The sequence below is a fragment of the Phacochoerus africanus genome, chromosome 7 (assembly GCF_016906955.1).
Source record: "Phacochoerus africanus isolate WHEZ1 chromosome 7, ROS_Pafr_v1, whole genome shotgun sequence".
NCBI lineage: Eukaryota > Metazoa > Chordata > Mammalia > Artiodactyla > Suidae > Phacochoerus > Phacochoerus africanus.
Window position 1 is genome coordinate 65,149,347 of NC_062550.1, and position 16,978 is coordinate 65,166,324.

Here is a 16,978-nt window from a genome sequence, read left to right on the forward strand (position 1 = left end):
GAAATAATCATCTCTGACCATAGTCCTCTGACTTGATTTGTTACCATGAAACTGAAGGCAATAAACTTAAAAACTCTAGTGGGAAATCATTATTTTATCAATGAATATTGTGTATTTGATTAAATCATTAAAGCCATTTCAGCTAGAGTTGGAAAATAAAATGTTTATTTCTAAATTACTTCACAAGGGTTTTTGAAGCTATCCACAGATAGACTGCATTAGCAAAGGCAGAAATAGCTCTTTATTTGGCTTCATTTAAGCAGCCAAAACATTTATTTTCCTAAATAAACTGTGCTGTTACCATTAAGTTAGCCCTAATTTAAAGGCTGAGGTTGAGGTTTCTCAATGTTCCAAAAATATTTTCACCATTTCCAGCCCACATAATGGGGCTTTATTATTCAACACAGCAGCCACTAAACACATCTGGCTATTTAAAAACTAAGTTCACACAAACTAAAATAATATTTAAAAATTTAAAAAATATCTCCTTGGTCTCACTAGCCACCTTTCATATGCTCGACAGCCATTCAGAACATTTCCGCGGCTCTAGTGTATAACCTCCAAAAAATCCATAATACACAAGTGCTCTATCACTTTCCAGTCCTTTCTGTGATAAGGACTTTGGCTTTTGGGGGGTGGGGCTAAATATAGGAAGGATTAAGTAAGTATATTTTCATATTTCATCTTAAAAATAGGGTTAACGAGGATTAGTCTTGAGCTCAGAGCTCAGATGTTTTTTCAGGGGATAAAGACAATAATTGGCTACAGATAACAATCTTAGCATTCCATAAGCCCTATTTAGTCACAGATCTGGGATCTGAAGATCTATTTAGGTTAAGCATGAAAATGAATATTGGCACATGTGCCAAAAATCTGAAGGAAAAATTAGAGAATGAAAAGATTGTGCGAGGCTCCCTACAAAAAAAAAAAAAAAACAAACCAAATGGATTACTCCCTATATGTTCAGGGATATTATGGAATATTGTGGTCAAGTTTTTGTGGGTTACTTTTATAGTCAGTACAGTGACTGACTCATCCCAGTTGGCCTGGGAAATTCCATGTTTTAAAACTGAAAGTCCCATATCCTAGGAAACGCCTCCGTCCTGGGTAAACTGGAATGGTTAGTCACTTTGTCCTAAGGAATCATGCTTTATATTTCTTGCATATTTTCCATAACAGCAGCCTCTGTTGGAACTGAGTAATTTTTATATTGACATTTATACAATGGGAGTTCCCGTTGTGGCGCAGCAGAAATGAATCCGACTAGGAACCATGAGGTTGCGGGTTTGATCCCTGGCCTCGATCAGTGGGTTAAGGATCCAGTGTTGCCTTGAGCTGTGGTGTAGGTCGCACATGTGGCTGGGATCTGGAGTTGCTGTGGCTGTGGCACAGGCCACAGCTCCCATTAGACCCCTATCCTGGAAACCTCCATATTGCTGTGCGTACGGCCCTAGAAAGACAAAAAGACCAAAAAAAAAAAAAAAATGTATACACTGGTTAATGTAGATTTCTATGTTGACAGTTACATAGACTCAACATAACCTGCTCAGTCTGCCCTTCTGGTTACACTACTTTCATGAACCTTATGCCCTAACTATACTGAATTTCTTGGCTTTCCCAAGTCGTGCATTTTCACACCATTGTGCCTTTACTCAGGCTATTTGCTTTTCCATCCCTCTGAACATATACTGAATCTATCCAACAAGGTCCAATTCAAGCAGCATATTGGAGTTCCTGTTGTGGCGCAGTGGTTAAGGAATCCGACTAGGAACCATGAAGTTGCGGGTTCGATCCCTGGCCTCACTCAGTGGGTTAACGATCCGGCGTTGCTGCGAGCTGTGGTGTAGGTCACAGACACGGCTCAGATCTGGCATTGCTGTGGCTGTGGTGTAGGCCGGTGGCTACGGCTCCGATGAGACCCCTAGCCTGGGAACCTCCATATGCCCCAGGCTGCGGGAGCAGCCCTATAAAAGGCAAAAAGACAAAAAAAAAAAAAAAAAGCACATCTTGTCACAAGCCTTTCCTGATATATCCCTTTTTTTAACTTCTCCTTTTCCCCAGTAAAGGGATTTGTTTTGTTTCTTGTGCTGTCCTACTACCATTAAAAGAAAATTTCTTTCCTTTAGTATTTGCTTCCTTGGGCTAACATGTGTCTACATGTTTGTTTTCCAGACTACAAGCAGAAAGGACTGGCATTAACAGTGCCCAATCATTTCTAGCACATAGGAAATGCCTCTTACAACTCATAATGTTTCATAAATATTAAATATTATTTTATGAGCATTATCTCATTTGATCCTCTCAATAATTCTGTGTGCTTGTCAATTTGATTGTAATAAATTCATTTGGTTGATGAATAAACAGGCTTAGTGTCTTAACCAATGTTAGGTCCGAGGTAAGTGAGGGAATGATTCCTGGTGTTTTTTTTTTTTTTTGCGTTCTGGCGGCATGTGGAAGTTCCCAGGCCAGGAATTGAACTCACGCCACAGCAGTGACCCCAGTAGGTGCAGTGACAAGGCAGTTTACTTAACCTGCTTTGCCACAAGAAAATTTCCCCCAGGTCTTTTGACTGTTAACTCTTTTTACTAAATCCCACTGAAGGCTAAAAGTCATTCAACAGGCAGGACCATTCTGTGTGATGGTAAAAGAAAGGTGATAATATTTGAAAAATAGGGTTTGTGTAAAGCTCACTTTGTCTTTCCTCATTCGTTGAAACCCACCCAGATGAGCATTCCTTCACTAATTGAATTTTAACTCTCCCATAAGAAACATGGGCTAAACCATTCAAATTGCCAAAACTCCAGAGGCCACCGAGGATAAACACTTATTCAACGAAATGTTTTACTATTTAAGAAACTCTTTTATACCATGATTGTCAGAGATTTTCAGTTTCAATGTACCTTTCATCAGGCCTCCTGTTTGATGGATTCTTTTTACTTAGCTTTTATTATTATTAACCTCTAGATGCTATATAACTAGCAATCCTCGTCTGAAGAGGAAAGGCCCGTGTTAGGAATCTAGCAGGAGAGCGGGCTGTACTTCAAATCTTGCCGTTCTAATTCCAGGTTGTATCTTTTTTTTTTTTTTTTAATTTCAGTAAAATCATGTTTTGCTTTGAACATATATATTTTATATGTATGTACATTTTAATTCCCACTTATTTAACATGTGTTTTGTAGTGATAATTTTGAATATTCACATTTTTCTTTCCTGTTATTACTTTGACAGTATGTTTTTACAGGACTTGACTACGATTTTCTCTAATGTCTTTACATTAATCTTTGATAGTGAAAGTACTTTGTAGCAAACAGAGAAAAAATATGGGCTTTAGTGTTAGGCAGACGTAGACTTGAATCTTGGCTCTCAAAATTTTGTTATTGTTGCTGGGCAATGACCCAATTATCCAAACTCTCAAAGCCTGTTTGCGTTTGGTTTGTCTGTAATATGGAAATGTTGATACCTCACAGGCCTGCTGTGGATATTAAATGAAATAAAAAGCAGAGAAAATAAACTTTAGTACCTTGTAGATGATAAACATATAAGATGTCTGCTATTCCAGTTTTCAGGTTTAATCTTTATTCATCCCACCAAAAAAAGGGGAATAAGGCCACACCCACCTCAAGGGATGCTCCTAGAATTAGAGACCCGAAAAGCCAGAGCGATTTGCAAACCTTAGCTCGAAACCCATAAAAAATGCTTGCATATGCTCACACTGCTGTGCTTTCCTAATATAATATGACCTATCTAATTTTGAACATAACGTACTTTTCATTCTAATAAACCAAAGCCCACATCGCTGCTGCCCTCCCACGGCGTTGCCTAGTCTCTCTCGCGAGACTCCGCCCTTCGGTTTTCCTCTGGGGATGCGGGAGGCGGAATGGGCGCGCTCGCAGTGACGTGTTTAATCCTGAGCGTCTGACGTCACTGCCAGGCGCCCTGTAGCACGTTGGCCGGGCCTTCGGCGGGCTTTTCGGGGACCAAGATGTCTATGGCCAGCGATTTCTACCTGCGCTACTACGTAGGACACAAGGGCAAGTTTGGACACGAGTTTCTGGAGTTCGAGTTTCGGCCGGACGGTGAGTTGAGCGCGGTGCTGAGCTGGGGGAAGCGAGGCGGGGAGGCCGCGGAGGAGGCGGTGTGGGGAGGGCGAGCCTCCGCGGGCTTGGCGAGTGTGCAGTGGGGCTGAGGAGCTTAAGAATATCGGAGAGTATATTGGTTTTGTGAGTAAAAGATAACTAATCGGTGTAAGTTATTTCAGAAGAGTCTATACTGCCAGATACTAAAATGGAACCTACAGTAATCAGAATCCTAGAATCTGCTCACCAGAAGGGACCTTAAAGGCCATCCAATTAATCGACCTGATACTCGAACATTTTATGAGAACATCCCCGCCACACGGTGGGCCTGTGGATGCTTAAAATCTTGCGGTGAACAATAACTTTCGAACTACCCATGCGTCCGTTTTATTCATTCGTGCGCTGTATGTAAGGCAGCATGAATAGAAAAAAAAAAAAATCTGCTGTTCAGAAGCTGGAAGCGGGACATGTAAAAAGAAATGAGTGTTAACGATGTATTCTGGGTGCTTAAATATAGTTGTTCCCTGTAGCATGCATTGAAACTCCAAAAACGGGGGAGTGGTTAGTTCTGGATGAAAGAGTCGGGTCATCTTTAGAGAAGGTGACAGTTGAGATGAGTCTCAAAATGAGAGTAGATATTGTCTTGGACGCTGAGGGAAAATAAAGGAGTCGGACTACTGAGAGCTGCAGGAGCCGGTGAAAGTGCCTGCTGCCCAAGTAATGGCAGCAATTTACATCTTTTGACAGCTCTGATTCTCTTTAGATAGTTGTACTGTATATAGAACTCTTACTGTAACAAGAACAGTCTTGTTAAAAGCTGCATAGGCTTTTCTTTTTAGAGTGCATGTTATGTGCTGGGCAACATGTAAAAACAAAAATTGAGGTTATATTAATGCGTCGGGTTCTTTAATTCCCCTCAAGGAATTAAATCTTGGTGAGTGACACAAACATGAAACTAATCTTAAGGCAGTTCTGATGGTGAGTGCTGTGTTCATGCTTTGGACAAAGTTCTGTGAAAGCGCAAAAGAAAAATTAGGGGAGGATCACATATTAGAAAAAGGGAAGAATATCAGATATTTTAGGTAGAAGTCAGGGTAGCTACATCTCTCTAATTATTTAGAAACCTTAATTACCTTAGTCTCCCTCATTCTACCCAAGTCTTTTCTAAATTTAGCTAAGGGGCCAGATTTACTTGAATTCTTCATCTGTATTTTCGTTTTTTTTTTTTTGGTCTTTTTGTCTTTTTAGGGCCGAACCTGGCGTATGGAGGTTCCCAGGTAGGGGTCTAATCAGAGCCGTAGCCGCTGCCCTACGCCAGAGCCACAGCAACACCAGATCCTGGCCATGTCTGCAACCTACGCCACAGCTCATGGCAACGCGGGATCCTTAACCCACTGAGCAAGGCCAGGGATTGAACCCACAACCTCATGGCTCCTAGTCTGATTTGTTTCTGCTGCACCACGAAGGAAATGCCTTCATCTGTTCTTTATGTGATATTGTTTTCAGGACTTTTGCCTGTGAGCAACTATCAGTGTGTCTGTATCACTTTTAGCCAGTCACATAAATTAGGTAGTCTAATATTATCAGGAAATTTTCATTCCAGGACAGTAGCTCTCATCTGCCACCCCACCATTCCACATATTTCTGTCAGTAATAATGAGTCCTATAAACAATGATTCCTAAGGGACCTCATCAGGGTAACCTATCATTCTAGAGGATCAAGATCGCAATACATCTTGGAGTTCCCCTCCTGGCTCAGCAGAATCAAATCTGACTGGTATCCATGTGGGTGCAGGATCAATCCCTGGCCTCGCTCAATGGGTTAAGGATCTGGCATTGCTGAGTCTGTGGTGTAGGCCAGCGGCTACAGCTCTGATTCGACCCCTAGCCTGTGAATCTCTGTATGCTGCAGATTCGGTCCTAAATAGACAAAAAAAAAAAAAAAAGTTAACAGTACCCCTGTACCTGGGCAACTGACTGAGAAGAGGCATGCCTCAAGGAGTACATCTAAATTATATATATATCAGCTAACAAAACGGCCAGTTTTTATCCAGAACCTGCACATAGTTGGTATTCTTCTTTACCATAGTTCTAAAATATTAGCATTGCCATAATACATACACACATTCATTTGAAGGAAAATAATTAAAAGAACAGTGGGGAAAGCATGAGTATTAAGAAGGTATATCTAGATTTGAATCTTGTGTGACCCTGGGCAAGTTATTTAACTCCCTGTTTTCTCAACTGTGAATAAAGAATAAAACCTACTTTTTATTTATTTTTTTTTTCAGATTAGGTTAAATGCTCTGGGTAAATAACTTAGCAAAAATAAGACATATAAACTTTAGAAGAAATATTAGTTCCTTTTTCAGATTCCCTGTCGAGATCGTGATATAGATTAAGAAAATGGGCCTTGAAAATGACCCTCCCATTGTATAATTATAATTGAAGGCATGGAATTTAAAAAGTTGCTTGGCTTCAACTTCAGCCAACATATATCCAGCATTGATCTTATGCTAGGAGGTAGGAAATATTAATACAAGTAATAGTATAAAATGGTTTCTACCTTCAAAATTGCTTATAGTGTCATTATTTTATTTTTTAGCAGTTTTTGCTATTTAGATTGAATTTTTTTCCACTCCCCACAGGAAAACTTAGATACGCCAACAACAGCAATTATAAAAATGATGTCATGATCAGAAAGGAGGTAAGTTCTTTTCAAATGTTTCATTTTTTTTTTGCATTAAGCCCATTTTCCTCCTGTCTGTGTTTTTATTTACATATTTTAAAGTACATTAAAGGCTGTAAAAAAGCAGCTAATTTGTAGATTGAAAAGGGATTCCAGTTGTAGCATCTGTAACAACAAAAGAAGCAATCTGAATATATTAAATTGTAGTCCCACATTTGAGCATATTATTTAATTTATTCATAACTAACTTTGTCTTTTTACCCTATTTGTCATTTAAAACTAATTGATAATCATGACTTAAACACAGTATGAATTTTAAATAAGAGGTGCAAAAGTTAGGTGTAAGAAAAAGTTCAAAGCATCAACTGTGATGTATATTTGTATTTTTCTCTGTTCGCCCTGTAGATTTTGCATTAACCATTCTGAAATATTTGAGTCCATGTTACAAATGAAGAGGATAAGATTTAAAAAGGGACTAGGATGTGGAGAGGGAAAAATATATATTTAAAGGAAAGGGCAAGGGAGTGAAGAAAAATCATAAGAAGGATGGATGATTTTCTCCCAACTTGTGCTTTTAGAATCAGAATTAAGGGTTTTTTTTTTTTGATATTCTGTTTGAATACTCGGGATTTGTAATTTTATTATTTCTTTCTGAGGTATGGGGAGAATAGACCCTGAAATTTTTATAACCTATTTTCAGGCTTATGTACACAAGAGTGTAATGGAAGAACTGAAGAGAATTATTGACGACAGTGAAATTACAAAGGAAGATGATGCTTTGTGGCCTCCTCCTGACAGGGTTGGTCGGCAGGTTTGTTTTATTTTTAAAATATTTATTTATTTATTTTTGCTTTTTAGGGCGGCACCCGAGGCATATGGAATTTCCCAGGCTAGGGGTTGAGTTAGAGCTATAGCTGCGGGCCTATGCCCCTATGCCACGGCCACAGCAGTGCGGGATCTGAGCCGGCGTCTGCTGCCTATACCACAGCTCACATCAGTGACAGATCCTTAACCCACTGAGCAAGACCAGGGACTGAACTCGCATCCTCATGAGTCCTAGTTGGGATCATTAACTGCTGAGCCATGAAGGAACTCCCATGTTTAATAATTCTTTAAATATGTAAATAATAAAAATTGTTAGTATAATTGTTATGTTTCTCCTTATTTGTTTAGACTGGATCCTCACTGAGTGTTGGGTTTTCCGTTTAGTAGGCATCTGGTAAATACTAATTTTATTTCACTTTGCCTTATTTTCTATGCTACCTCCTATAAGTAAAGGAATCAATGCATAGCTGTCAATTTATATGTCTTTCTGAACTTTGCAGCTGCCCCAGCTAAAGTTACGATGTTTTTCACACTATTATGAATCATTTCTATTGTAGGTTAATTACTTTTATTAGGAATAATAAATTCATAATTAATACAAATAGGAAAAAAACACAGGTGTTTGTTAAATTTGAGCATTAGGATTCTCATTAACTGCCTAAAATTCACTTTCTTCAGATTTATAACTTTGGAAATTCTTATTTGCCCCAGAGAGGGACTTGATTGGTTTCTTTGTTCAAACTAACCATTGCCTTTCCCTCTCATATTCCCTTCAGAAAAATTGATGTTTCTCAGAGGGCTGCTGAAGAACTCTGAAGGCCTAATTTCACTCTATAGAAAGACAGTTTGATTTCTGAATTGGGTCTTTGCACCTCTTGGAGAAATGAGATATGACCCCAGGAGGAAGAAACATTTAATTTCGCTGTTGTATATTCCCAAGGATTATACTGTTTAACAGCTTCTTTGACTAGAAGAAAATGTGGAGAAATCTAACAGATGCTGACGCTCTGTAGCAGTAACTTAACACTTCTATTTAAAGAAACATTATTTAGGAAAGCAAAGGTAATAGTTATCAGTATTTTATGCGCTGTAAATACTTTTACAAAGTAAATTTTGATCTTTTTGTTTTATGCAAGTATGCATATGCATTAAAAATCAAAAACTATAGCAACAAAGCTTTTATTATCTCTTAGATTGAGGGAAAACCCAGTGTTTTCATCTACTCACTTGATGTGTTCATGCGTTTTAATTAGTGGGGAGAGTTACTCATGCTCTAGAAATTGTCTATTGAATCTTTAAGACAGACTTTATGACCGCTAGAGAGCCTTTGTTAAATCTCCATTTTGTGTGTGCTATGAACGGTGCATAATTAGGTCTTCTGTTCAAGCGTATAGCTAGGAATGTCTTTAATGGCATCTGTTAATTTAAACTGAAAAAGCTGTTAATTTAAACTGAAAGCAGTTATAACTTTTTAATTTTTCATTTTAGATTTGCAGATAAAATTTGGAGAAAAATTTATACTGTAATTTTGGCACCCCAGAAGCATCTGTATTATGTTGCATTTGTTTTATTCTTAATTGTTTTCTGAAGTCAGAAGACTATGAATTTCTTGGTCCTACGATCCAAGGTTCAGAAATTTGTATTATCATTTACTAGTGATTGTAAATATCAACAGTTTTTTTCCTCTGCTTTGAGAGTCTTGAATTTCACAAAATTGTGCTAATAAAGCCTACCCTTGTCAGGGTTTTTAGCCTAATTTTAAGGATTACGGAGAATGTAAAGTCCTTGGCATAGGCTCTGACACACAGTAGGTGCTAAAGTGGTTCTGTTGTTAATATTATGCAATGTATCTGTAGAGTCTGGTAGGAAGGATAAATGTATTTATCATATTTAAAGTAGATTTATACCCATAGTATTAATTTTTATTGACATTATAAAGAACATCCCAGTGTCACTCTGAAGTATATCATTCATTTGATTGTATCATCTTTATGGGATCTCTGAGAGCAATTTTTTTTTCATTTTTTCATTTTTATTGAAGTATAGTTAATTTATAAGGTTGTGATAATTGCTGTACCACAGAGTGATTCAGTTATACATGTACACACATCCATTCTCTTTCCCACATAGATTATCACAGAATATTGGATAGAGTTCCTTGTGCTACACAGCAGGTCCCCATTGGCCAGTCATTCCATGTACCTCAGTGTGCGTATGCCCATCCCAGAGCCCCAGGCCATCCCCCACCCCCACCCGTCCCCCTTTGGTAACCGTAAGTTTTAAAAAGTCTGAGTCTGTTTCTATGAATTGTTGATTCATCCTAGTATTGGGGACTCCTGAAGCAGTTGATGAGGTTTTTATTTTATAGTTTATAGAAAAGGTCAAGTTTCTTTTTTTTCTTATTTCCTATGATCGCTGGAAAGCTTGCAGATAAAATTGGGACCTCATATCGCAAGAATATGTCTTTGGGATGGATTTTTATATTAACTACATTTCTCTGTTTAATTTTTTTCAGGAGCTTGAAATCGTGATTGGAGATGAACACATTTCTTTCACCACATCAAAAATAGGTTCTCTTATTGATGTTAATCAGTCAAAGTGAGTATGTTAAAGCATTTGGACTAAATTGACATAATTTAGTAGAGAGGCTCATTTTAGAACTATAGTTTATTTTAATTGCATCCTATATCAGTTTATATGTGTGTAATCCTGATTTTTATATCAGTGATGACTTGTTATCAAAGAATTCAGCATTATATTTTATTGATTGCCAAAAAATCTTAGTCTCTACATAGTATCACAAAATTTAACAGAAATCCTTATTGGATTTATCAGCCTTATTAGTCCCATATCACATCATTCTCTTCCTTGGGTAAATACTTGAAAGAAATAGAAAAAAACATAGTATGGCTTAAGTATGGCTCTAGCTACTTGTGTCTTCCTAAGCTCTGTGTCTCTGCCACATACCATTGTCTGAACCTCTCTGCCTTCAGTTATTTCTTTCCATTCTTTCTCCTCTAAATGTTCTTATACTGTCTTTTTCCTGTCACCCTAAACTATAATAACTTGTTTGCTTAACCTGTTTCATTATAAACTCCATGAGTCCAAATTTCCTGCCATGCCTGACAAACAGTAGGTGCTTTATAAACATTTATTAGAGAAAGGAGAAAGAAATGAATGCGTATTAACTATTGGATACAAAAGGCTGCGTTCATAAAGACTGACCGGATACTTTTAAACTGTCATATATCTGTTTTCTCCTAGTTGCTGAGGGTGTTGCATTTGTGTCCTACTGGGATTATAAATAGATAGTGTTTTTTGAAAAGCAGTTTGATAGTATGAGTTAAAAGCTGTTAATATTTTTCATTCATATTCATCCAGCTAATTTCATCTCTGAGCATTTATCTGTTCTGGGGAAATATTCTGAAATAATGAAACAACTTTATTATTCATAAAGATGATCATTGAAGACTTTGTAATTGAAAAAAATATGAATGTATAACAAGCAGAGAGTTTTTAAATTAATTAAAAGTTATTGTCAATTTTTTTGGTATAATATAAAAAGTAATGTTTAAAAGGCCGCAGGGAATGTTTTTAGTTACGAAAAATTAGAGAAATACCAATATTGTGAAATTATATAGTATTGAGTTTTTCTATCTTTATAATTTTATTTGCCTTATGCATTTTTGTGATGTATAACTATAATTTTTGTAAGGATATAAATACTTTAAATATCAGATGAATACTGGTGAAGAATATGTATTTTTTTCTTACAGAAAAAAAGATAAAGATGGGAATTGTTGCATATAACCATTTTAGTTATCAGCAAATCCTTCTCCTAAATTAATTTGTCTTAATTGTTTTAGGTTTTTGGTTTTTGTTTTAGAAATTAATTTGTATTTTGTTTCATTCTAGGAGCACAAAAATAACTTTTATCTTTTTAAATTTTAGGGATCCTGAAGGCCTTCGAGTATTTTATTACTTGGTACAGGACCTGAAATGTTTAGTTTTTAGTCTTATTGGATTACATTTCAAGATTAAACCAATCTAAATTGTATGTTTTTTTGAAACTGTTTTTATATTTAATTAAGGGATGGGTGAGGGAGGGGTTGTCATTTATAATACTGGGGTTTTTATGAATGCAAAGCAAACTTTTTGTATGCAAATTGAAAATAAGAAAATACATAAACATGGAGTTCCCTTGTGGCACAACAGGTTAAGGATTCCGTGTTGTCACTTGTGGCACAGGTTCTGTCCCTGCCCAGGAACTTGCACATGCTGTGAGTGTGGCCAAAAAGAAAGAAAAAGAAAGAAAATACATAAATGGACTTAATGGTTATCTTCACTTGGGTCCAAGTGGGTTGGACAGCCCCACATGCATTAAGTTCTGTAAATAAAAACCACCTTTCATTGAAATGTTGCTCTAATAAAATATGTCAAAGCCTGGATGGAGAGTGTTTTTTTTTTCCTCCAGGAGGCTGTATCTGATTTGCTTCAAAGATAATAAAAATTGTTTTAGTAGATGTATCGTATGACAGAGGTTCTTTCATGTAGATATGTGCAGCCAGATTCCCACCTGTTTAAAGGAATTGAAGATCTTCCTTGTTTTCACCGTACCCTGACGGAATTTAATTTTTTGGTGCTTACAGAAGTTTTTTACAGAAGGTGTTGGGTTTTTTATGCTTGTCGCAGACCCCTCTGGTTATTCACATTTAAGTGGTTTGGTATAAGCGGTGATTTCCTCAAGGTTACAAAGGTGAAGTCAGTACCCCAAGTTAGGCACATCTTTTATTAGGCCCTTATTCTCTATTTCACATTATGTATATTTTGTGTCTGTGGGAAATAAATGAGTTCTCAGCTGTAAAAATTAATTGAAATGTAGACTTAACATAATGTGTGTGTGTATTTATATCCCAACTCCTAGTGAACATGGTCTCACTCATTTAATAATACTATTTGAATGTTATGAATATTAAAACATTCATTAAAAAATAAATTTTGTACGACACTAGTTTTATGTGAAACAGGATTTTTATAGCACTCAGGTCAGCAGGTACATTTCCCCACCTCCCACTTCCCCCGTAAATAGAGACCTCTTGAGATAAATTATTTTTCAAGTGTTGGTTTTGTGCTCCATGCCTTCTTTGGTCCCTTCATGGAATGGAGTGTCACTACCCAACACCTAGTACAGACTTTTCCATATTGTAGGTGCTTTGTAAAAGTTATTCAACTCATTGTCTTTTGTACTTAACTGCCTGCAGGTTATTTGTCTTTTTGTAACTTAGTCTGAGGTGTAAGAGATTCATTTCTTTCAGTTATCACGATTATTCTTGTGTATGTGCTTATGCCACAGAGTGGTATGTTTGAACACATTGGTTAGCATGTCTTTTGGATGTGGCGCAACAGTGATGCTAAGTTCTATGAGTTGCTGAACTAAAGCAACACACACAGTGCAACAAGGAGGACTTTGAGAGTCAGGGTGATCCGTTGGTCTGTTCCATTCCATTTTATTTACTTATATACTTTTATTTTGAATTTCTAGATTTTGTACCTCCTCTTACAGTTTAAGAATGAGGGTAGATATTTCATTGATAACAGGCTGAGTCTATTCATGTGGGCATTTAAAATATGAATATATGTGATAGCTGAGATGATTTATATATCCTATTGTTGGACTACATTATTTTCATTTGAAATGCATGAGACCTGTGAACATGGGTTGAGCTATATTTTTAATGACTGATCCATATGGTTTTTTTCTTTTAAGGACCATGGTTTGAGCGCAGTTTTAAGTTCACAGCAAAATTGAGAAGAAAGTACAGAGATCTGTCTACCCTCTACCCACACCCCACCCATACACAGCTTCCCCCATTATCAACATCTCCCGCCAGAATGGTACATTTGCTACAACTGATGAACCTACATTGACACAATCACCAAAACCCATAGATTATATCAGGTTTCACTCTTGGTATTATACATTCTATGGGTTTGGACAAATGTATAATGATATATATCATTATAGTATCATCATGTCACATTTTCACTAACCCCCAAAATCCTCTGTGCTCTGCCTATTCATTTCTCTACCCCCATTCCCTGGCAACCTCTAATCTATTGTCTCCATGGTTTTGTTTTTTTCCATGAAGTCATATAGGTGAAATAATATAGTATGTAGCCTTTTCAGATTGACTTCTTTAATTCTTTAATACACATTTAATTTTCCTCCCTGTCTTTTCATGGCTTGATAGTTTTTTTTTTTTAAGGCTGAATAATAGTCCATTGTCTGGATGTACCACAGTTTATTTATCCATTCACCTACTGAGGGACATCTTGGTTGCGTCTTAAGTTTTTGCAATTCTGAATAAAACTGTAGACATCCATGTGCAGGTTTTTGTGTGGATCTTAAATTTATTATTTTAATAATTGATTTCTTAGCATTATGTGGCAATGAGTTATAATGGAAAATTAAAACACAACAAAGGTGAATGGATGATTTGAGGGTGCGCTTGGAGTCCAAACTGTGATACAATGGAGAGGACACTGAAGAATTGAAATTCTTAATTGTGGCACTCCTTCAAAAGACCATGTTCCTTTCCAACTTATGAATAGACCTCTATCACTTAGTGGCACAGAAACTGAATAGCTATCCAAGATTTTTTTTTTCCGTTATTTTTTTTCATGCTTATTTTTTCCTCTCATTTAGTTACTTAGAAATTGCAGGAACGATGGCTGCTGTTTGGTTGGCTGCTGGACGCCAGTTGGGACAGTACAAAGGATTTTAACTCTAGAGCCTTAGAATAGTTTTTTTTTTTTTTGGTAAAGATAAGAAGGATGAATAAAGTAGCTAATTAGGGAAACAGGAAAACTCAAACAGGAGGCCTTTTGAGTTTTTACTGTAAGATCCAGGAAAAATTTGTATTGCAGGGTGGTGTCAAGGTTAGTCATGAGGACAAATGACTCTGGAGGTGGGAGCCTGGCCATGTGAGGTTGCTCCCCCCAAATAGGGTAATGCAGACCATCTTTCCCTGGGAGCTGGTGGTTATTCCTGAAGACTTCACTTCAGGCCGGGACAGGAAGAACAGCCTGCTCCTGTAAAATGATAAGCCATTGAGGGTTGAAGGTGTGACCATGAAGTTTGAAGGTGTGACTAGAAGCTGTGTGGTAAGCTTCTAGCAGACAAAGTTGGTATTGCCAGGAAGGGATGGGTAAAATGTGTGGTTTCCTAATTGAAGAAGGCCTTTACGGTAAAACAGCCAGGAAGTATAGAAGCGAATGCTTTATGTATTCACATTGTGTACGTGTTATGTGGTGTTTTGCACAAAAGTGAATTGGGAAGACCAGGTATAAGAACATTCAAAACATTCTTTAACTTTTTCATCTTTCTGTTTTATTAACTAGTGGTCATGACAGATGAAGCTGAGTGCTTCCAATTTTGTGCTTCTTTGATCAGTTCTAGGAGTTTCAATGAGTCCCCTCTGAAGTTACTGCTGTTACTGTCTGATGCTGGTTGTTTTCTCTTTTAGGGAGGGAGTCATCTTTTCCAGAAATTGGAACTTGGTAATAAAAAGAAAGTAGAGTTTAGAGGGAGCAGCTACACAATTCGGCTTTCCAGTTATTAATCTCATTCTGTCTGCAAAACCATGACACATCTAGATCTTGTTGTCAGTTCCTCTTATGTTTAACCACTTTGCTCACTGAGCACACGTGTAGGCGTCATCTCTCTTCTATGTGCCACAATTACAGTAATGAACAGGCAGATGTGGTACTCACGGTAAGGAGTTTACATAGAGGAAACAGACAACTACGTTCACAAAACTGTTCTGCCCCTGTCTCACCTCTGTCATGAGAGCTGTCCATCCTCTAACCAGCTATGAGGATGTAAAACAAAACAAAAAAGGCTCAACATAAACACTATCTCCATGGGGCAGTAAGATATAAAATAACCACATCTGAGGTCACAGAACACTTTTTTCAAAGGGAAGTAGAGGTATGTTTTCCAGCTCCTAAATTGTGTTAATAGGCAACCCTCTGCTCTACACCACTGCTCCCCTGCCACACACTTTCTTCCAGGCATCTACACCCCAAACCTGACATGTTAAGGTAGAGAACCAAGTGCTACATATCAGGATTTCTGGATTGCAGTCCTGGCCCTTCCACTGACACTACAGACCCTTCAGAGTGAGAGAAAGAAAAAAAAGAATATTTACTTATTTCTGAAGTCTAAGTAATCCTCTCTGTATTGCTGATCTCATTAAATTCTTCCATGTCTATGATGGAAGTGATATTCTCATTGAACATGTGGGGAAACAGGTTTGAAGATTTGACATGGCAGAAAGGTTTTGAATCTTGGACCTCAAATCATATTTCCTATTTCGTGAACACCTGCTGTAGTGTTGCCAGGTCTGGTTAGCACTTTACATACTTTACAATTTTGGGCAGCAAATATCACTCTTTTACTGTGGTGAAGCTGAGGTTTAAGGAAGTGAAGCGACTGGCCTCAAGTCACACGTAGAAGCAAGGGCTGGGACTTCAAGCCAGATCTGCATGTTTGAGGGATCTGTGGGTATTCTAGCAGGGTCTCGCTCATAGAAACAGATGTATAGAAATAAATTTTTTCTAGCTGGAACATTATAGATTTTCATGCAGTATGATTTCTGGACAAAATTCAAGTGAAGAATAATTCACCAGTATTTCTTAAAAAAATCAAATGTGAACATTTTCACACACAACTAGTGTTGTATAAATGGGAATAACCTTTCTGGAGGGCATTTGGTAATATTATCAAAGTTCTTTAATGTATAGACCCCTTGACCCCATAATTTCTTGTCTAAAATTTTTCCTAAAGAAGTATTTAAAAGTATAGGCCAGATATATTTTACATTTACAAAAAATTGGAAGCAACCTAAATAACCAATAGTAGGGGATTTCCTAAATAAATTGTATTATGATCCATATGAGTAATAACTATATTTTTTTTAATTTTTTATTGTTTTTGTCTTTTTGCCATTTCTTGGGCTGCTCCCATGGCACATGGAGGGTCCCAGGCTAGGGGTGTAATTGGAGCTGTAGCCACTGGCCTACGCCAGAGCCACAGCAACGCGGGATCTGAGTTGCGTCTGCAACCTACACCACAGTTCATGGCAACGCCGGATCCTTAACCCACTGAGCAAGGCCAGGGATGGGAACCTCAACCTCATGGTTCTTAGTCGGATTCGTTAACCACTGCACCACGACAGGAACTCCTATGTATGGTTTTTAAAATCACATTTTAGATGAATATTATTAAATGGAGAAAACTTATTTGAAAATAATAGATCATAAGTATTGTGCGTGGAATGACACCAGCTTTGATCGTAAACATAATATACGGAAAAAAAACTAGAAG

General features: G+C 37.3%; 1 protein-coding gene across 1 annotated transcript; it reads left to right on the forward strand.

Moving 5' to 3' along the window:
- Nucleotides 1-3,903: 3,903 nt before the first annotated feature.
- Nucleotides 3,904-12,036, forward strand: MAGOHB (mago homolog B, exon junction complex subunit). Its single transcript, XM_047787545.1, has 5 exons — nucleotides 3,904-4,076; nucleotides 6,725-6,783; nucleotides 7,466-7,576; nucleotides 10,106-10,188; nucleotides 11,542-12,036. The coding sequence occupies exons 1-5, from the start codon at nucleotides 3,983-3,985 to the stop codon at nucleotides 11,639-11,641; spliced, it is 447 nt and encodes a 148-aa protein (XP_047643501.1). The 5' UTR covers nucleotides 3,904-3,982; the 3' UTR covers nucleotides 11,642-12,036.
- The last annotated feature ends 4,942 nt before the right edge of the window (nucleotides 12,037-16,978 follow it).